The 21377-nt window shown below is 50.7% G+C and overlaps 1 protein-coding gene across 1 annotated transcript in view; it reads left to right on the top strand.

Moving 5' to 3' along the window:
* The first annotated feature begins 2305 nt into the window (after nt 1-2305).
* The window catches only part of wnt10a (wingless-type MMTV integration site family, member 10a), a 63181-nt gene continuing 44109 nt past the window's right edge, over nt 2306-21377 (top strand). The window contains exons 1-2 of the mRNA XM_038790112.1: nt 2306-3295; nt 8834-9096. Coding sequence (XP_038646040.1) covers nt 3225-3295; nt 8834-9096 — 334 coding nt within the window. The 5' untranslated portion in view covers nt 2306-3224. The remainder of the gene's footprint in view (nt 3296-8833; nt 9097-21377) is intronic.

Here is a 21377-nt window from a genome sequence, read left to right as displayed (position 1 = left end):
TGTCTGTAACTGTTTACAAAGCCAAAAACTACCTCAATAAAATTGTTTATTAAAAAAAAAGAAGTGGGGATGTTTGCGGATGACTGAACAATGGTCAGCACCATTTGCAAATCCTCAGATAATGAAGCAGTTTGTGTCCAAATGCAGCAAGACCTGGACAATATCCAGGCTTGGGGCTGACAAGTGGCAAGGTACATTCACGCCACACAAGTGTCAGGCAATGACCATCTCCCACAAGAGAGGATCTCACCATCATAATAATGGCTTCTTGTCACAAGTAGGCTTCAAATGAAGTTACTGTGAAAAGCCCCTAGTCTCCACATTCCGGCGCCTGTTCAGGGAGGCTGGTACAGGAATTGAACCCGCGCTGCTGGCATTGTTCTGCATTGCAAGCCAGCTATTTAGCCCATTGTGCTAAGCCAGCCCCTTTACATCACTCCTTTACATTTAATAGATTTACCATTCAATGGCATTACCATCCCTGAATCCCCCACATTCAACATGCTGGGGGTTACCATTGACCAGAAACTGACATGGACTAGCCACATTAACACTGAAACTACCGGGGCAGGAAAAAGGTTAGGAATCCAATGGTGCGTAACTCACCTTCTGACCCCCCCCCCCCCCCCCCCCCCAAAGCCTGTCCACCATCTACAAGGCACAAGTCAGGAGTGTAATGGAATACTCTCCACTTGCCTGGATAAGTGCAGCTCCAACAATACTCAAGAAGCTTGACATCATCTGAGATGAAGCAACCGGCTTGATTGCTCTTCCATCCACAAACATTCAAACCCTCCACCACCGAGATGCACAGTAGCAGCCATGCGTACCATCTATGAGATGCACTGCAGAAACTCACCAAGCCTCCTTAGACAACACCTTCCAAACCCACGACCACGACCATCTACAAGGACCATAGCAGCAGATACCTGGGAACCCCACCACCTGGAGGTTCCCGTCCAAGTCACTCACCACCCTGACTTGGAAATATATCGCTGTTCCTTCACTGTTGCTGGGGAAAAAACCTGGAACTCCCTTTTTTTAAGAAAATATTTTGGTAAGGAATTATAATTTTAACATTTTAAACAAAGAGATCCAAACACACAAAAACCCCACAATAATATTCCCATCTCCCCCCCCCCCCCCCCCGCCCCCCAAGCATAAACCCTAACTATTATGGTCCATGTAGCTACTCCATACCACAGTTCTCCCTTCATTAGATTCCCTACCGTTATTCGTCACTTCCATGCCTCCCCTTCTGGAACTTCCTCCCTAACAGCACAATGGATGTACCTACAGCTCAGGGACTGCAGCTGTTCAAGGGCAATTAACGCTGGACTATCCAGCGGTGTCCACATTCCATAAAATTATTTTTTTCAATGTGTGCCTCTGTGTGTATCTGTGTGTGTATGAAGTTGTGTGTGTTTGTCTCCTTGTGTATGTCTGTGTGTGTGTTTTTCTGTGTGTGCATGCCTGTGTATGTGTGCCTATATGCCTGCGTTTATCTGAATCTGTGTGTCTGTGTGTTTGCCTGTGTCTCTGGCTGTGTATTTGTGTTTTTCTGTGTGTATGTTTGTGTGTATGCTTGTGTGTACCTGTGTTTTACTGCATGTATAGTTATGTGTGTCTGTGTAATCTGTATTATTTTATGTCTGTGTTGTGTGTGAGTGTGTGTCTGTGTTGAGCGTGCGTCTGCATGTGTGGGTGTCTCTGGGTATGTAATGAAATGAAAATCGCTTATTGTCACGAGTAGACTTCAATGAAGTTACTGTGAAAAGCCCCTAGTCGCCACATTCCGGTGCCTGTCCGGGGAGGCTGGTACGGGAATCGAACCGTGCTGCTGACCTGCTTGGTCTGCTTTAAAAGCCAGCGGTTTAGCCGAGTGAGCTAAACCAGCCCCTACATTGGTGTACGTCGGTGTGCCTGTGTGTGTGCCTGTCTGTGTGTGTGCACCTGTCTCTGTCTGTGTGTGTGTGCCTGTGTGTGTATGTGTGTGTGTGTCTGTGAGTGTGTGCCTGTGTGTATGTATGTGCCTTTGTGTGCGTGTGCCTGTCTGTGTGTGCGTCTGTATGTGTGTGTGCCTGTGTGTGTCTGTGTGACTATGAGTGTGTAATGGGTCACTAACCCTTTGTTTCTACATGTGCCAGTGTTTTCCTCTCACTCTTTGTCTGGGCGTGTGGAGATCTGTTTGTTTCTGAGTGAGACTTCACACCCGTCTGTGTGATACTCTGTGCAGCTGTGTGACCCTCAGTCTGTCTGCTGCACTCTATCTGCCCCTTGCTGTGTGAGCCGCTCCTCTCGGTGTACCAAGCTCTCTGTGTAACTACATCCCAGTCTGTGGGAGTCTCAGTGTCTCTCTCTGGACCACTCTGCCTGTGTGTGTGTGTGTGTCTGTCAGTCCCTGGTGACTCTCTGTCTCCTGTCAATCTCGTCTCCTTCTGTGTACCGTGACCGTCTCTATCTCCCTCTCTCCCTCTGTCTGACCCTTTCCATCTCCGTCTGCGGGACTTTCTCCGTCCCTCCTTCCCTGTGCCTGTGTGACTTTCTCTCCCTCTCTCTCTCTCTGTTTCTCCCTCCTGTGTCTGACTCACGTTGTTACTTTCTCTCTGTCCCCGTGTGTCTGACTCTTTCTCTGTGACTCTGTGTCTCACTCCCAGTGTGGGAAACTCTTGCAGTGTGTGTGTGTGTGTGTGTGTCTGCACCGCCAGGGGTTATTATTTGGGGGGGCGGTTTCTCTCTTGCAACTTAATCCAGTGACGTTTGAAAATGGGCCGGTGTTGAAGTGCTTACTTTATGATATACGTTTGTGTTGTAGTTAAAGACGAACGCAATCACTTCCTTACTCACAAACAGGCAGATTGGAAAGAGAGAGAGAGACTTGGAAACGGCAGCCACTCATGCAGTGAGTGTGAGAGACAGAGAGAGAGGGGGAGAGAGAGTGGGAGAGGAGAAAAACAAAAGAGCAACATTGAGCTGATTGAAATTTACTAATAGAGGAGTCAGATTGTGTACACGCTTGGAAAGGGACAGGACGAGAAAGGGCTGGAGCTTTGGCTGGACAGAGTCAGATAACAGTCCACCAGAGGTTAAAAAGGAAGCGGTGTAGGAAATGACCACTGGTACACCCTCTCGCTCTGGAGAGGGCTGCGTGTGAAGAGTAAAGGGGGGGAAACAAGGACCACTTTGGATTCGCCTGGGAGACGTGAGGTGTGTTCACAGGTCGGATGCTGAACATGGGACTGTTTCCCGCTCCGTGTACAATCGCTCTCCTCTCCTTAGCCTTTATCGTGAACAGGTAAGAGAGACATTTCACCCTCCCTTACCTCTGAACCGCGATTACACCTAGCCCTGGCTGAACCTTCCACATATTAAACCCCATCGTCTCCTAATAGTTTATAATATTTAATATCCAACATGTCCAATTTTCAATAAATTGTAAGTTTCAGTGTCTAATTTTGATGATGTTATTATTCATCTAATGTTATCCAATTTCAATCATTTTAACGTTAATATTCAACATTTGGATGTTGTTTAATGTTAATATTCAACAATAATGTTGTTTAATGTTAATATTCATCAATTAATGTTGTTGAATGTTAATATTCAACAATTAATGTTTAATTTTAATATTCAACAATTAATGTTGTTTAATTTTAATATTCAACAATTAATTTTGTTGAATGTTAATATTCAACAATTAATGTTGTTTAATTTTAATATTCAACAATTAATGTTGTCCCATTTTAATTTTGAACATTTAATGTCTGATTTTGTATCTAATACAATTTCACTTATTATCTCCGCATCACTTATTATTTAATTTCATGATTTTCGAGTGATTTGAATTCCATATAACTTGTGTCTCCTAATTCATTTTTCTTGTTAACTTCTTTTTCAAAAAAAGCACAGCTATCTAATATTATTATTTGGATTTGTCTCATATTTTCTACAGTTTGATCTCTCCCCAGCACTCAAATGCCAATTGAATTCAGGCATTTGACGGCCAGGCGAACTTGCCAAGGATAGGATAATGAGTGTTATTTTGCTAACATATTCTGCATGATCAAGTTTTGCATTTAAAATTAAAGTTACCATTGGCGCAAATAATCTGGCTAAATGGGACACCCCACCTCGCTCGTCCCCAGATGGGATGCATTTCGCTCTGAGAGTTGGATTATTGTGCAGATCAGTCGGAATTTATTCAGGAGTTACCCTCTGCGTGTCCTGAGACGGGACCGTTCTCTTGGCAATGGAACCCGGAGCTCCTCAGGGATGGGATGGGATGGGGTGTTTTGCACTACGCGGGAGGAAAGCATTCGGCCCATCACCCCTGTGCCAGACCTTGGAAAGAGCTACTGGATTAATCTCCCTCCTTTCCCCCATTGCATTCCTCCATGTTCCTTTCTCAGTTCTCGATTCGATTCCAGTTAAAAGCTCAGATTGAACCTGCTTGCACCACCCTTTCACCCCCCCCCCCCCCCCGCCCCGCACAAATCACCCCCCCCCCCCCAAATAAATCACCCCTATCCCCCTTCATTGAGCCTCCCTCGCTTTCCTCCCACATACAGATATTGGGGTGACAGACTCCTCCTCGTTCACTGGCTTCCAGTTTTCATTTGCCTTTTGCACCACTCAGTGGGGAGCGGGTTGTCTTCCCTCTTGTTAGCCATACCTCCTCTAGTGATTGGAATTTCCAAATTATGTCCATCTGTAATGAGGACATTTTAACTTCCCACCCCAATCCACCTTTCCCTGAATTCGTTCTTCGCCTTTTCCCGTTGTTCAAACTTTACTCACCAGGAAATACATTCTCAAAATAAGCACCAGCTCTCCACACCCCCCCCCCCCCCCCCCAACACACTGGTACGTGTCCAAATTGACTCATTCTGATCTTTGCAGGGAAATGTTTCCATTCCCTGCCCATTCTCCTAACCTCTCCAGTTTGGCTTATTACCTTCTCAGGTAACTTTCACCGATTTAATATCTAACTAGAATCTGACAATCTCCATTCATTCATATCCCCTCCCAGGGATAACCTCATTAATGGCTTCAACTCCTTGCCAGTTCTAACTTAACCTCAGAATCGCCGCTATTGACGAAGCCACAGTCTTGAGATGATCCACTGGGAACTTTCAAGTGATTCCTTCTTAGTAAGAAGGGGGGTGGGGTGGGAGTGAGGGGGGATGGGGTGGGTGTGAAGGGGGATGGGGGAGTGAGGGGGGATGGGGTGGGAGTGAGGGGGGATGGGGGAGTGAGGGGGATGGGGTGGGAGTGAGGGGGGATGGGAGAGTGAAGGGGATGGGAGAGTGAGGGGGGATGGGATGGGAGTGAGCGATGTGGGGTGGGAGTGAGGGGGATGGGGTGGGAGAAAGGGAGGATAGGGTGGGAGTGAGGGGGATGGGGTGGGAATGAGGGGGGATGGGGTGGGAGTGAGGGTGGATGGGGTGGGGATGAGGGGGGATGGGGTGGGAGTGAGGGGATGGGGTGGGAGTGAGGGGGATGGGGTGGGAGTGAGCGGGTTGGGGTGGGAGTGAGGGGGGTTGGGGTGGGAGTGAAGGGGATGGGGTGGGAGCGGCGGGGTGGTGTGGGGGTGAAGGGGGGTTGAGTGGGAGTGAGGGGGGTGGGGTGGGAATGAGGGGATGGGGTGGAGTGACGGGGTGGTGGGGTGAAGGAGGTTTGGGTGGGAGTGAGGGGGGTGGGGTGGGAATGAGGGGGATGGGGTGGGAGTGCGGGGAGTGAGGGAGATGGGAGTGAGGGGTAGGGGGTGGGTGTGAGGGGGAGGCTGGGTATGATTTGGGGAGGGTGTGGGTGAGGGTGTGGGGGAGGGAGTGGGGGAGGGGGTGGGGTGCTGGGTGGGAGTGAGGGGGGTGGGGGATGGGTGAGAGTGAGGTGGATGGGGAAGGGATGGGAGTGAGGGGGTGTGGTGGGAGTGAGGGGGTGTGGTGAGAGTGAGGGGGTTGGGGTGGGAGTGAGGGGGTTGGGGTGGGAGTGAGTGGGTTGGGGTGGGAGTGAGGGGGGGTGGGTGGGAGTGAGGGGGTGGGAGTGAGGGGGGGTTGGGGTGGGAGTGAGGGGGGTTGGGGTGGGAGTGAGGGGGTTGGGGTGGGAGTGAGGGGGGTTGGGGTGGGAGTGAGCGGGTTGGGGTGGGAGTGAGGGGGTGGGGTGGGGATGAGGGGGATGGGGTGGGAGTGAGGGGGTCGCGTGGGAATGAGGGGGATGGGGTGGGAGTGAGGGGGTCGGGTGGGAATGAGGGGGGTTGGGGTGGAAGTGAGGGGGGTTGGGGTGGGAGTGAGTGGGTGGGGTGGGAGTGAGGGGGATGGGGTGGGAGTGATGGGGGTGGGAGTGAGGTGGGTGGGGTGGAGTGAGGGGTGGGATGGGAATGAGGGGGATGTGGTGGGAGTGAGGGGGGGGTGGGATGGGAGTGAGGGGTGGGAGATGGGTTGGGAGTGAGGGTGGGAGTGAGGGAGTGGGGGATGGGGTGTGAGTGACGGGGTGGGAGTGGGGGGCGGCTGGGGGATGGGATGGGAGTGAGGGGTGGGGGTGGGGTTTCGGGGGAGTGAGGGGGAATGGGAGTGAGGGGGAGGGGGTGAGGGGAAGGCTGAGTATGATTTGGGGAGGGTGTGGGTGAGGGTGTGGGGGAGGGAGTGGGGGAGGGGGAGTTGTGCTGGGTGGGAGTGAGTGGGGTGGGGGATGGGATGGGAGTGAGGGGTGGGGTGGGGTGCGGGGAGTGAGGGGGATGGGAGTGAGGGGGAGGGGGTGAGGGGACGGCTAAGTATGATTTGGGGAGGGCGTGGGTGAGGGTGTGGGGGAGGGTGTGGGGGAGGGGGTGTTGTGCTGGGTGGGAGTGAGTGGGGTGGGGGATGGGGTGGGAGTGAGGTGGATGGGGAAGGGATGGGAGTGAGGGAGGTGTGGGAGTGAGGGGGGTGGGGTGGGAGTGAGGGGGTGGGGTGGGAGTGAGGGGTGGGCTGGGAGTGAGGGGGAGGGGGGAGTGAAGGGGGTGTAGTGGGAATGAGGGGGGTGGGGTGGGCGTGAGGGGGAGGCTGGGTGGGAATGGGGGAGGGTGTGCGGGAGGGTGAGGGGTGCTGGTGGGATTGAGGGGGGATGCTGGGTGGGTTTTGGGGAGGCATGGGTAAGGGGTAGGGAGAATTGTGGGGAAGGGTGTAGGGGAGGGAGTGGGGGAGGGGGTGGGCTGCTGGGTGGGAGTGAGGGGTCGGTGATAAACTGAATCATCAGAGGCACAAAGCAGATAGAATGGTTGAGGATAGAGAACAGGGAGGCAGGTAACTACTGACTCCAATAACCAGCCAGGGATGGATGACCATGACAGGTGGAGGGATGGAAGGATGGAGAGATGGAGGGCAGGGAGGGATGGAGGGAGGGGAGGAGGCTGAGTGGATAGGGAGGCTGGCCAATTATCTCTGCGAGCGCAGGGCAGGGTAAGAGGATGCAGTGTTGGGTGGATTTACAGACAGACACAGGTTGGAGAAAAGCTATCTTTCTACCACCGAGACTGGAATAAGTAACTGGGGCAGGTTGAGGAATGGTGTCCGGGTCCCGTTACAGAAGGAGTTCCCGGTTAAACGGCTGGGACTGAATTCCAGTGTGGAAAAAGACCAATTGGATAACAATCGTTTCTAGTGGTAGAGCCAGTGAGAGGGAGAATCATGATCTGAATTAATAATCAGTATAAAGCCATGGTTATATAATTCTGACACTCAAAGGACGTGGTATTATGTGTAGAGGGTGTATTATAACATTGATGATTGCAATGTTATTTTAATGTGTTTAATCATCTACTGCCTATATCCTGTCATTACAATTCCGGGATTAAAGGGCCCAGTGGGCAAATCCAAACAATCTTCCACCTCAACCAAGGTCACCAGGATTAGAACAGTTTTAATCATCTCTGCAACTCTCTGTCCTTTACCTCTCGCCGCCTCCCTGTTCGATTTGGGATCGTTTCCTCTCTAACGCCTGGGATGTCCTGTGCGAATGAGTCAAATTGTGCAACTTACCGCTTGTGGAGTTTGAGACCTTATAAACCCTGACAAGCACCTGTCTGCTTGGGCCGGTACCATGGCACCGTTTTGAAGAAGAGCAGGGCCTGCTGGCCAATATAATGTATCCCTCAATTATCCCTCAATTCAGGCTGTGGTGCCACCATCTCTTTGGTGCTCGCGGGATCCTCCTGTGCGCAAATTGTCTGCTGTGTTTTCCGCGTTCGATTCCCGGCTTGGATCGCTGTCTGTGTGGTGTCTGCATGTTCTCCCCGTGTCTGCGTGGGTTTCCTCCGGGTGCCCCGGTTTTCTCCCACAAGTCCCGAAAGATGTGCTGTTAGGTGAATTGGACATTCTGAATTCTCCCTCTGTGTACCCGAAACAGGCGCCGGAGTGTGGCGACTAGGGGATTTTCACAGTAACTTCATTGCAGTGTTAATGTAAGCCTACTTGTGACAATAATAAAGATTATTATTAATATTACCTCATTGGCTGTAACGCACCTTGAGGCATCCGGTGTCTGTGAAAGACTTTATATAACTGCAAGTCTTTGATCTCATGTCTTGTTCATGGCACGTTGAAACACTTTGGAGTGTTTTTTCACCTCATTCAGCGCTGTTTAAATACCAGTTGTTATTTTTTTTAAACAGTTCTTTATATTTTGTTTCTGCCTCTCTTTTGGGGTTGCAATGTGCGTCACGGTTTCAAAATGTTGTTTTTTGACTCCTTGCCATAGTTGCATGAGTTCCGCACACCCTGAGTGGGTAACATGATCAGGTGAACGATGTTAACATTGATTTTCCCTCCCCCCCCGCCCGCTCCTCTGCCTTTGCTGACAGGGTTCGGTGTAACGAAATCCTAGGCTTGAAGATCCCAGTGGACCCCGTCCTAACCGCGAACACAGTCTGCCTCACTCTCTCGAGCCTGACTCGTCGCCAGTTGGAAGTCTGCATGAGGAGCCCCGACGTGACAGCTTCTGCCATCCAGGGCATCCAGATCGCCATCCACGAATGCCAGCACCAGTTCCGGGATCACAGATGGAATTGCTCCAGTCTGGAGACCAAAAACAAGATCCCCTATGACAGCGTGATCTTCAGCAGAGGTACACAAGTTAGCACAGTGCGTTTGTGTGTCTAGGCAGATTTCCACCCCCCATTTTACTCTGCATTATGAGCTGGCCGAGAGTTTTTAGCTTCTAAAAGGCACAGTGCCTCTCATTCCGTTCTGTGAGTGCAGTAACCTCTCCGTGAGCATCACCTTTTGGGTAGTTTCCTAATTCAGGGTCATTCAATGACAGCTGTGATTGGTGGCGAGGGAGTGATCAGGTGATCTTTTGGCATGAGATCCACCACTTTTGATCCAATTGTCATCAGCTGTCCCTACCTCAGACAGACTTCCCTTTGTAACCCATTCAAAACGTGCTGTGATCAATTGATCAAATCATTTTTAAACTTCTCGATCGCAAGATTATTTTTCCTTTGCAGTCAGCTCATCGTCAATTTCCCTATTGTAATATAATCATTTTTATATACAAAGACTTGCAGAGGCAGCATGGTAGCACTGTGGCTTCACAGCGCCAGGGTCCCAGGTTCGATTCCCCAATGGGTCACTGTCTGTGCGGTGTCTGCACGTTCTCTCCCCGTGTCTCCCGTTTCCTCCCACAGTCCAAAGGCATACAGGTTAGGTGGATTGGCCGTGATAAATTGCCCTTAGTGACCAAAAAGGTTAGGAGGGGTTATTGGGTTACGGGGATAGGGTGGAAGTGAGGGCTTAAGTGGGTCGGTGCAGACTCGATGGGCCGAATGGCCTCCTTCTGCACTGCGTGTTCTATGTTCTATATAGCACCTTTCATGACCTCTCCAAGCTCCAATGAATGAAGTCCATTTGAAGTGTCGTCATTGTTGTAATGCAGGTAATGCAGCAGCCAATTTGCACACAGCTAAATCCCGATAAACATCAAGTGTTAATGACCCAGGTTAATCTGTTTCTGAGATGCGGATTAATGTTGGCCAGGGCGCCAAGGGATAACTTCTCTGCTTTTCAGAATAATGCCACGGGATCATTTACATCCACCAGGGAGGCAATTTAATATCTCGCCCCAAAGACCACCCACCTCCAACAGCACAGAGCAACCTCGGTCTGCACTCGAACTGTCAGACGAGGTTTTCAGTCTCTAGTTTCTGGAGTGATTGTGCCTTACAATACGGTCAGCCAAATCGCCAGCGGGTTTTCCAGAGATTCCCATTTTACTTTCGCCCTCACCCCTCCCATACTGTTCCAGGGAGAGCCAAATCGCCAGTATGTGCCAACCTGTGCCAGTTTTCCGTGGCAGCCCTCCGCCCATGAGTAACTCGGCCAGAATTGTTGCCAAACTGAGTTGGTATAGCTGCGAGACAATCTCAAGGGCGAAAGCATTTTGGGCGGGATTTTCCGGACACCTGCGGGGGTGTTTTCCGGCGGTGGTGGCATCTCCTCGTCCTGCCAATTTCTGCGGTAACTTTGGCATGGCTCGCTCAGCCTGCCACCGGGGAGCTGTCACCTTCGACCACCCACCAGCGGAAAGGGACGGAATACTCAGCCTAGCGTCTCCCATTTCCCTTGGCTGAATCTTTCCACCTCTCCCCCTTTGAAGCTGCCCCTTAAAAATGTAACTCTTTGGCCAGCTCTACAAATATCTCCTTTGGATCAGTAAATCTTTGCCTGCGTGTTTCTCCTGTGATTCACCCAGGTACATTTTACCTTGTCAGAGGCCCTTCATAAAAAATTGAGTTGCTGCTATCGTCCCCTGTGCAGCCCATACCTATAATTTTCTCACACAAGTTAATTACTATGAGAGAGATCCCCGTACAGTTTGCCTCAATAAAGCTGACTTGACACATATTCAGGTCATTGGAATAATTGCAACCAAATTAAATGTTGTTGGGTCAGCTATGGGTTGGCCCATATGAACGATACTGCGATGATCTCGAACTATAATTAAATCATGCCGTACTAAAGCGAGGCCATTTGGCCCACCAAATCAGTGCTGGCTCTTTCAAGGAGCAGTCCCGTTGGTCCCAATCCCCAGCTCTTTTCTCATTTTACTGTAAGTGTTTCTCGTCCTAGCATCTATCCTATTCCCTTAAGTTACAATTGAATCTGCCTCCAGCAACCTATCGGGCAGTGCATTCAAAATCCTAACCGTTATTCGAGTAAAAAGTTTTTTTTTCCTCGTGTTACTTCTGGTTCTTTTGCCAGTCCCTTAAATCTGTGTTCTCGGGTCCCTTCAGCCACTGGGAACTGTGCCTATTTATTTGTTCTACCTGAGCCCTTCATCAATTTAAAACACTGATTATGGCGACTAGGGGCTTTTCACAGTAACTTCATTGCAGTGTTAATGTAAGCCTACTTGTGACAATAATAAAGATTGTTATTATTATTAATAAAAATCCCCACTTAACCCTCTCTGCTCCATGGTGGAGAACCCCGGCCGGGATTCTCCCCTACCCGGCGGGGCGTGGTGTCCCGGCGTATTGGAGTGGCGTCAACCACCCCGGCGTCGGGCCTCCCCAAAGGTGTGGAATTCTCCGCACCTTTAGGGGCCAAGCCCTCACGTTGAGGGGCTAGGCCCGCGCCGGAGTGGTTGCCGCTCCGCCGACCGGCGCGAACGCCCTTTGGCGCCACGCCAGCCGGGGCCGAAAGGCCTTCGCTGGCCGGAGGAAGTCCACGCATGCGCCAGTGCGTCAGCGGCTGCTGACGTCATACCGGCGCATACGCAGGGGAGGGGGTCTCTTCCGCCCCCGCCATGGTGAAGGCCATGGCGGGACGGAAGAAAAAGAGTGCCCCCATGGCACAGGCCTGCCCGCCGATCGGTGGGCACCAGGGGGGGGGGGGGGGGGGGGGGGGAGGTCGGAGAATTCCGCCCCCAATTCTCCAGTCTCTCTTTGTAACCAAAGTCCTTGAAATCAAGTCCAATAAGGTGGGAAAGTGGAGTTGGGGATTATCATATCAGATCAGTCGTAATCTCATTGAATGGCGGAGCAGACTCGATGGGCCCAATGGCCTATACTTTTTCTCCCTCCTACCCCTTATGGTCTATTGATAATCTCTAAAGACTCCACAATTGCACAGCTGTGCCCAAACTAGTGTCATCCATAGGTTTGCCATAACCCCTAGGCTTTCGTACTCTTTGCCTCTGTTTCTAAAGCCCAGGATCCTATGCACTTTACCAATTGCTTTGTTAGCCTGTCCTGCCACATTCAACAACTGTGCCCAAATACACCCCTCACCCTGAATATCTCTGTTTTCCATTCACTTCCTTAATCTCTCCTTCCCTCTAATAAACAGTTGATATCATTCATTGGAATTTAAGAAGAGTGAGAGGGGAACTTTCATAGAAACTTACAAAAGGATTAGACAGTGTAGATTCAGAAAGAATGTTCCCGATGGTGGAGGAGTCCAGAATTACGGGTCGTAGTTTGAGGATAAGGGGTAAACCTTGTCGGACTGAGGTGAGGAGAAATTTCTTCACCCAGAGAGTGGTGAATCTGTGGAATTCACTCCCACAGAAAGTAGTTGAGGCCAAAACGTTGAGTAATTTCAAGAAGGAATTTGGTATCGCTCTTGGGACTAAAGGGATCAAGGGATGTGGGGGGGTGGGGGTCAGGGTATCGAACTTGATGATCAGCCACGATCGTAATGAATGGTGGAGCAGACTCGAAGGGCCGAATGGCCTCCTCCTGCTTATATTTTTTTATCTTTCTGTGTTTCACAATTACTGTTCAGAGAGCTGTCTTGCAATGCTGACAGCATCATGCCAAAATGAAAATAAATATACAAGACTTTGCTGTGACAAAATGCAATCAGCATTCTGGTCCTGTAATCAGCACTTTGAGTGACAATTCAAACTGACACAAATACTCACTGAATCTCCCCAATCTAGGTGAGGTGTAATTGAAGAGTGCAATATAATGATTTCAAAAAGCCATTGAGAAGACTAATTGAGTGGTGCAGGAAAGTGCGAGAGGAAGATTTACATTATATAGTCATGCTATAAACATAAAAGGCTTGTACTTAGAAAGCATCTTTATCCAGTTCTTAGCTCACTCGGCTAAATCGCTGGCTTTTAAAGCAGGCCAGCAGCACGGTTCGATTCCTGTATCAGCCTTGCCGGAATGTGGCGACTAGGGGCTTTTCACAGTAACTTCATTGAAGCCTACTCGTGACAATAAGTGATTTTCATTTCATTTCACAACTCGAAACATCGCGACACGCTTTACAACCAATTCATTAATTTTAAAGTGTGGTCATTGTTGTAGTACTTTACACTAACAGCAATTAAACAAATAGCCAGTTAATCTGTTTGCTCTCGGTAGAGGTGTAAATTTGGGCTAGGATTCCAGGAGCACAGTGGTCAGCACTGCTGCCTCACAGTGCCAGGGACCCCGTTCAATTCCAACCTCAGGTGACTGTCTGTGCGGAGTTTGCACGTTCTCCCCGTGTCTGCGTGGGTTTCCTCCGGGTGCTCCGGTTTCCTCCCACTGTCCAAAGATGAGCAGGTTAGGAGGATTGACCATGATGAATTGCCCCTTGGCCAAAGGCTAGGTGGGGTTACGAGGAGCAGGCAGGGAGGGGGTCTGGGTGGGGTGCTCTTTCGGAGGGTTGGTGCAGGATCGATGGGCCGAATAGTCTCCTTCCTCACTGTAGAGTATCTATGATTCACTCCCTGACGTGGTATCTTTTGTGTCCACTTCTCAGGGCAGACAGAGTCCTGGTTTAATGCCTCATCTGAACCGAAGGCTCCCTCAGTGCCACAGTGCAGGGTCAGCCTGGATATGGGAGCTCCCATCCTGGAGTGGAACTTGAACCCATGTACAGAGTTGAGAGTCAGAGTGCTATCACTGAGCCAAGCTGACAATTAAAGCAAGCGTTGAGGAAATCTACTCTTAAGCTGCATACTGTTGTATAGACAAGTTATGCCAAGACTTGAAAAGTTCAGTTTTTGATCACAAGATCATATCACAGCAGACATATCAGCATTCACAATGTAATTAGGATTAAGGTCTGACAGTGATTTCAAAGACCTGGGAGCAGAGATGGGGGATTAGTTGATGTAGTGAGCTTGAATTCTGCTTATCTTGTTGGAATGGCAATTTGCAGTCCTTACCTCTCTCGCTCTCCTGTCTCCCTCTCTCCTCTTTCTTCCCGCTCTCCATCTCTTCTTCTCCTCTTTCTCCTCTCTCTCTCTCACTTTCTCTCCTCTCTCTCTCTCACTCTCTCTCTCGCACTGTCTCTTCTCTCCCTGTCTGCCCCCTCTCACTCTCCTCTCTCTTCTCTTGAACCTTTCTCTCTCTCTATTCTCTCTCTGCTCCCTCTCCCTCACCCCTCTCTCCTCTCTCTCCAACTCCTCTCTCTCCAAAAGAGAAAATGTGGGAAAATCTCAGCAGGTCAGGCAGCTTTGACAAAGGGTCATCTGGACTTGAAACGTTGGCTCTTTTCTCTCTCTACAGATGCTGCCAGACCTGCTGAGATTTTCCGGCATTTTCTCTTTTGGTTTCAGATTCCAGCATCCGCAGTAATTTGTTTTTATCCAATATTCTCTCTCTCTTTCTCTCTCTCTCTCACACACACTATTTCTCTCTTTCTATCTCTCTCTCTCCTGTCACCAGGGGTACCATGTGCATCCACTTCCCACTGCAAGGGAGTTCAGGGCAGCAGGGTAGCATGGTGGTTAGCATAAATGCTTCACAGCTCCAGGGTCCCAGGTTTGATTCCCGGCTGGGTCACTGTCTGTGTGGAGTCTGCACGTCCTCCCCGTGTGCGTGGATTTCCTCCGGGTGCTCCGGTTTCCTCCCACAGTCCAAAGATGTGCGGGTTAGGTGGATTGGCCATGCTAAATTGCCCATAGTGTCCTAATAAAAGTAAGGTTAAGGGGGGGGGGGTTGTTGGGTTACGGGTATAGGGTGGATACGTGGGTTTGAGTAGGGTGATCATGGCTCGGCACAACATTGAGGGCCGAAGGGCCTGTTCTGTGCTGTACTGTTCTATATTTCTATATTTCTAACACTAACCTGGCACAAATTGGTAATCCCAAGCAGCAAACACAGAGAGTTAGCGGCAAGTTGGAAATGAGGCGCTGTGTTGATGCTATTCCGGGTGGCCAGAGTTACGGTGCTTTACTGGGGAGGGGCTTTGCTGTACAGTTTGTGGGTGAGGCTGGGCACCTGACATGGAAACATGCTTCGTTTCTTGGATCCAATGCTCCTCGCCCAAACGAGCATTAAATATTAATCAAAGAATGTGCTTAATGAGATGGTAAGAGTGGCACTGGAGAACCTCTGGCAGCATTCCAATTCCACTTGTCCATGATGTGTTCAGCAAGCAAGCTTTATCATAACAGTGTCATGGGCAAGCGGAAGTGACTTAACAAGATCATTATAAAAGGTGATAACACAAGGTGATATCTTACCTCTGCTACTGGACTGTGAGACCGATGTTGCAATCTGTGCTGGCTGAAGACCCAGCTTTTAGCAATCGCCCTGTGATACCAGTTTAAAGTAAAATTACAAATATAGGGGCAGGGGGCAGCACAGTAGTGCAGTGGTTAGCACTGTGGCTTCACAGCACCAGGGTCCCAGGTTCGATTCCCCGCTGGGTCACTACCTGTGCGGAGTCTGCACGTTCTCCCTGTGTCTGCGTGAGTTTAATCCGGCTGCTCCGGTTTCCTACGGCAAGTCCCGAAAGACATACTGTTGGGTGAATTGGACAATCTGAATTCTCCCTCTGTGTGCCCGAACAGGTGCCGGAATATGGCGACTAGGGGCTTTTCACAGTAACTTAATTGCAGTAAGCCTACTTGTGACAGTAAAGATTATTATTAATTATATGTTATCCTTAAACTGGGAAAAGATTTATGAAATACAGAATAAAAAATATGGGACATCTGCATATATATCTGCCACTGTATTTGTGTTATATGCAGGCAAGACTATCTAATATAGATGCCCACACTGGATTTTATTCTTACTTTGTGCTAAATTATAAGTCAAGTAAAACTGAATCAGTAGCCTGTTTTACATCTATAATAATAATAATCTTCATTGCCAGAAGTAGGCTTACTGCAATGATGTCACTGTGAAAAGCCCCTAGTCGCCACATTCCGGCACCTGTTCGGGTACACTGAGGGAGAATTCCCAGAATTTCCAATTCACCTAACAAGCACGTCTTTCGGGACTTGTAGGAAGAAACCGGAGCACCCGGAGGAAACCCACGCAGACACAGAGAGAACGTGCAGACTCCGCACAGACAGGGAATCGAACCCAGAATCCTGGCACTGTGAAGCCACAGTGCTCTCACCATTTTTATTGCCATTGAAGCCCCTTGGGAGGTTTCATGACATTGACGGCAAGATATGACTACAAGTTGTTGTTGCGATGTTAACTGAGGGATAACACTTAGCCAGCACACCAGGCAGAACGCTCCTGCTTTGCTTTGAGTAGAGCCCTTGGGATCTTTAACGTCCAGGGCCTCGGTTTAACTTTTCATTTTAAAGATGGCGGGCTGTATTCTCCCCCCCCCCCCGCCCCCCCACGCCGGATGGGAGAATCGCTGGGGCGCCGCGCGAATCACGCCACGCTGGCACGTGATTCTCCCACCCCCCCCCCCGAAAACAGCACCGTGCGAATCGCGCCGGGCCACTCGGAGAATCGCTGCAAGCGGGGAGCGGCGATTCTGCGGCCCGGATGGGCCGAGCGAATGCTCCGACATGACAGATTCCCGCCGGCGCCATCCACCCCTGGTCGCTGCCGGTGGGAACTGTGCGGGAAGGCTGGGGGGGTCTCCTTCACCGGGTGGGGGCCTCCGATGGGGTCTGGCCCACGATCGGGGCCCACCGATCGGCAGGCCGGCCTCTCCCCCCCCCCCCCCCCCCCCGGGCCTACCTCCTTCTGCGGCTGGCCCCAGAACACCGGCGCCATGTTGGTGAGGGGCCGGCGCGCGTAAGAAGTTTCCCGCGCATGCGCGGGTTGGCACGGCACCCATTTGGCGCCGCGTAGGGATGCTGGAGCGGCGTGAACCACTCCAGCGCCATGCTAGCCCCCTGTGGAGGCCAGAATAGGTCATTCCCTGGACCTGTTCGCGCCATCGTGAAATGCAACGGCGTTCACGATGGCGTGTGCACTTAGTCCCGGGAGCAGAGAATACCACCCGGCATCTCCGGCAGTGCAACACTCCTTCTAAACTGCACCAACCTATCTCAAGACATCTGCTGTCGGACTTGATTCCACAATCTTTTTATACTCCAACCACCACCTCCCCAATTTGCGATATGTAGTTCTGCAATATCTAATGCTCCTGTGTAATGCCTTCTATCCAGACCCATCTAACATTATCTGGGTCCATTCACATGATGTGGCTGTTGCTAGTTAGATCAGCATCTCTTGTCCGTCCCTAATTGCCCTTGAGAAGGTGCTGGTGAACCTCTGCGGTCCTCAGTGATGAAAACAAAGATACGGTCCTGCGAGGGAGGATGTTCTTGGATTTTGACCCAGTGACAGTGAAGGAACGGCCGATATATTTCCCAGTCAGGATGGTGAGCGGCTTGGATGGGAACTTGCAGGTGGTGGCGTTCCCATGTGTCTGCTGCCCGTGTCCCTTCTAGGTTTGGAAGGTTCTGTCGAAGGAGCCTCAGTGAATTGCTGCAGTGCATCTTGTAGGGGGCACACACGACAGCCACTGTGTGTGGCGGTGGAGGGAGTGAAAGTTTCAGACAGTGGATGGGGTGCCAATCAAGTGGGCTGCTGTGTACTTGGTGGTGTTGAACTCCTTGGGTGGTATTGGAGCTGCACCCTTCCAGGCAAGTGGGGAGTATTCCATTACACTTGTGTCTGATACACATGCATATAAGCAAAGCGGGATTCTCCTGAATCCTCGCGATGGCCCGATGCCAGTGTAAAATCCTCTGCACTTCCGGGGCTAGGCCGGCGCCGGAGGGGTTGGCGCGAGTTAGCGCATGCGCATAGTTGGTGCTGCGCCAACCGGCGCCAAAGGGCTGGCGCGAGTTAGCGCATGCGCAGAACCGCTGACGTGGTTCCGCGCATGCGCAGACCGGTGAGCATATTCTAGTGCATGCGCAGGGGGTTGTCTTCTCAGCATCGTCCATGGCGGAGCCCTACAGGTGACGGCGCGGAAGGAAGGAGTGCTCCCACGGCATAGGCCCGGCCGCAGATCAGTGGGCCCCGATCGCGGGCCAGGCCGCCGTGGGGGGCCTCCTCCCCCCAGGGCCAGATCCCCCCGCGTCCCCACAAGGACCTCACCAGCCTGCCTACCAGCCAGGTGCCGCCGTATGGGACCATGTCCAATCCACGCCAGCGGGACTGGCCAGAAACCGACGGTCACTAGGCCCATCGGGGCCCGGAGAATTGCCGAGGGGGGGGGTCGCTACCAACGGCCCCCGGCCGGTGCGGCGTGATCCCCTCCCCCGCCCGAAAACCAGAGCCGGAGAATACAGCAGCCGGCGTCAGAGTGGCGGGGCAGGATTCATGCCGCCCCCCCGGGGATTCTCCAACCCGGCGCAGGGTTGGAGAATCCCTGGTGTTTGGGATTGCTCTGGTTGGACTGTTTGTTGTACCAATTATGGTTGCAACCTTTTGCACATCTTGGCTTAATTTTGAAAGTACTTTTCAGTCTCCTGTGTGAAATGCCGGCAAATTATTACCCATCATTACACAATCCCACAAAAGGAAACCAACAGCTAGTTGCATTTATATAGCAGCTTTAATGGTGTGCACCAACCCAAGGCACTTCACATGTTCTTTGGTTTTGAACCAAGGCAGATAAGGAGCTATTAGAACAGGTGAACATAAACCTGGTCAAAGAGGGACGTTTTCAGGAGTGTTTTAGAGAGAGAGAGTTAAACACATGGAGAGGAGTGGGAATGAAGTTGAGGGCCAGTGACGTGGCTGTGATTAGTGGAGTGATGAGAGTGAGGGATGCACAAGAGGCCACAATCCATGCATGTGTCCAAATTTATCCCTGGTGTATAGAGAATGGTGCAAAGGTGATAGTGGCGCTTGCTACCATCCACCAGCATTACTTGGTGTGAAGCCTCAAGCTGTACTGTACCTGCACTGCAATTTCCCCAGTTAGGTCCAACTGAAACAGCCCATATAAACATGCTCTGTACTTTAATTTCACTGCAGGCTAAACATTGGGTTTGGCATCTTTGTCCAGATGCAATCCTTTCTTCCTCTATTTCCAAAATTCCCCATCTAGCTTTTGCCTGTGTCTGCCGCTTCTTCCTCTGTCCTAACACTTTGTTCTCACTCTCTCGATCCCTTTCTCTCTCTCTTCCCCCTCCCCCTTTGTGTATGTATCAGACACACACAAGTATGGTAAAGTAGGTGACACTTTCAACTGCACGCTGCATCCATTTGGCAGTTAGTGATTCTCTCCTCTTTGCTGCACACGTTCCCTCTTCTTCTTAACCAGAAGTGACAGATTCCTTAAATGTTTAATTCATTTTCCCACTTTCTGCTGTTGTCAGTGCATCCGTGCGTGCGTGCCTGTTTGAATTATTTGTTAGTCTGCATTTTCACCCCCCCCCCCCACAAACCCCAGTGCCTGGGACATTAACACATTGGGAGGGGAGGAATAGGATGGTGCGAGATTAAACAACACAGGGGAAGTGATCAGAACACAAGAGTCAATAACATCAGCAGCAGAAACTGTTTTCACTGACAGGAAAGTTGGTGAATAAAATAATAATCTTTATTGGTGTCACAAATAGGCTTACATTGACGCTGCAATGAAGTTACTGTGAAAAGCCCCCAGTCGCCACACTCCGTCCCCTGTTGGGGTACACAGAGGGAGAATTCAGAATGTCCAATTCACCTAACTATTTAGGACCATTGGCAAAACTCCAGGGTGGGGGGGGGGGGGGGGGCTGAAAGCAGCAACTTGTTACAGTCTGGAGTCCCCTGTCAGAAAGTGGGGTGGAAGCAGATTCTGTTGTGACTTTCAAAGCAGAATGAGGAGGTCCACTGGAAAAGGAAATGTTTAAAGAGTTATGGGGAAAGGAAAGGGGAGTGGAACTAATTGGACAGCACGAAGATCGAGCACAGGCTAGATGGGCTGAATGGACTCCTTCTGTACTGAATGATTCTGTGGCATTTATATAGCGTGCAGGAAAAAAAGCCCTGCATGCTTCGCACGGTCGCAATCAGCTAATTATTAACAACCAGACAAATGAGGAGATATTAGATCAAGTGATTGAAAGTTTGATGAAATAAGGTCTTAATGGGGGAGGGAGAGGCGGAGAGACCCATCACCATCTGATTCAATCTCCCTTGTTCTAATGTGTAAAAAGCACACACCCAGTGACTAACTCCATCCTAATTATCCTGGTTTAGCTCATTGGGCTAAATCGCTGGCTTTTAAAGCAGACCAAGCAGGCCAGCAGCACGGTTCGATTCCCGTACCAGCCTCCCCGGACAGGCGGCGGAATGTGGCGACTAGGGGCTTTTCACAGTAACTTCACTGAAGCCTACTCGTGACAATAAGCGATTTTCATTTTTTCATTTCAAATATTTCCAGCAAAGTTCTGATTGCAAAGCTATTTTGTTTTCACAAGGGGGAATCGGGCAGCGTCGGGTTTATTTATTACATTTCCCTTGGCCTTGAAGTTGAGCTGGGCAAGTTCCCATTCGCAGCAGTGGTTATTTGGAGTGTTTCCAACTGCTGGCGGACACCAGAGAGGTTCGCTGCTGAATTATTCGCTCCAAATAATAGTGCCAGGGCTTGTCAGGGCAGGTAGCACTAGGACCCAGCGGGTGCGGTTGAGATCCGCTCGGGGCTCTGAGGAGCTGCTCCTGTCAGCTGTGAACTGACTATTCACCTCGCTGCAGTTAGGGACACAACAAAAAGCTGCACTTATTAGCGCCTTTAACACAGCAAAACATTCAAAGCAGCTGCACCAGAGTGATTATTAGGTAAAGGTTAGCACCTAGCAACATAAAGAGATGGCAGGGCAGATGATCAAAAGCTTGGTAGGTTTCCAGGAGTCTTGGAACCATAGAATCCCTACAGTGCAGCAGGAGGCCATTCCCCCCATCGAGTCTGTACCGACCCTCTGAAGGAGCATCCTACCCAGGCCCACTCCCCTGCTCCTCCCCACCTACACATCCCTGGTCACTAAGGGGCAATTTATCATGGCCAATCCTCCAAACCTGCACATCTTCGGACTGTGGGAGGAAACCGGAGCACCCGGAGGAAACCCACTCACACAGGGAGAGAAAGTGCAGACTCCGCACAGACAGTGACCCAAAGCCGGAATTGAACTCGGGTCCCTGGCGCTGTGAGGCAGCAGTGTGCCGCCGTGCCGTCCCTGATACATCCTCCATCCCGCCA

The sequence above is a fragment of the Scyliorhinus canicula genome, chromosome 2 (genome assembly GCF_902713615.1).
Source record: "Scyliorhinus canicula chromosome 2, sScyCan1.1, whole genome shotgun sequence".
NCBI classification, from domain to species: Eukaryota; Metazoa; Chordata; class Chondrichthyes; order Carcharhiniformes; family Scyliorhinidae; genus Scyliorhinus; species Scyliorhinus canicula.
This window is presented reverse-complemented; position numbering and strand designations above follow the sequence as displayed.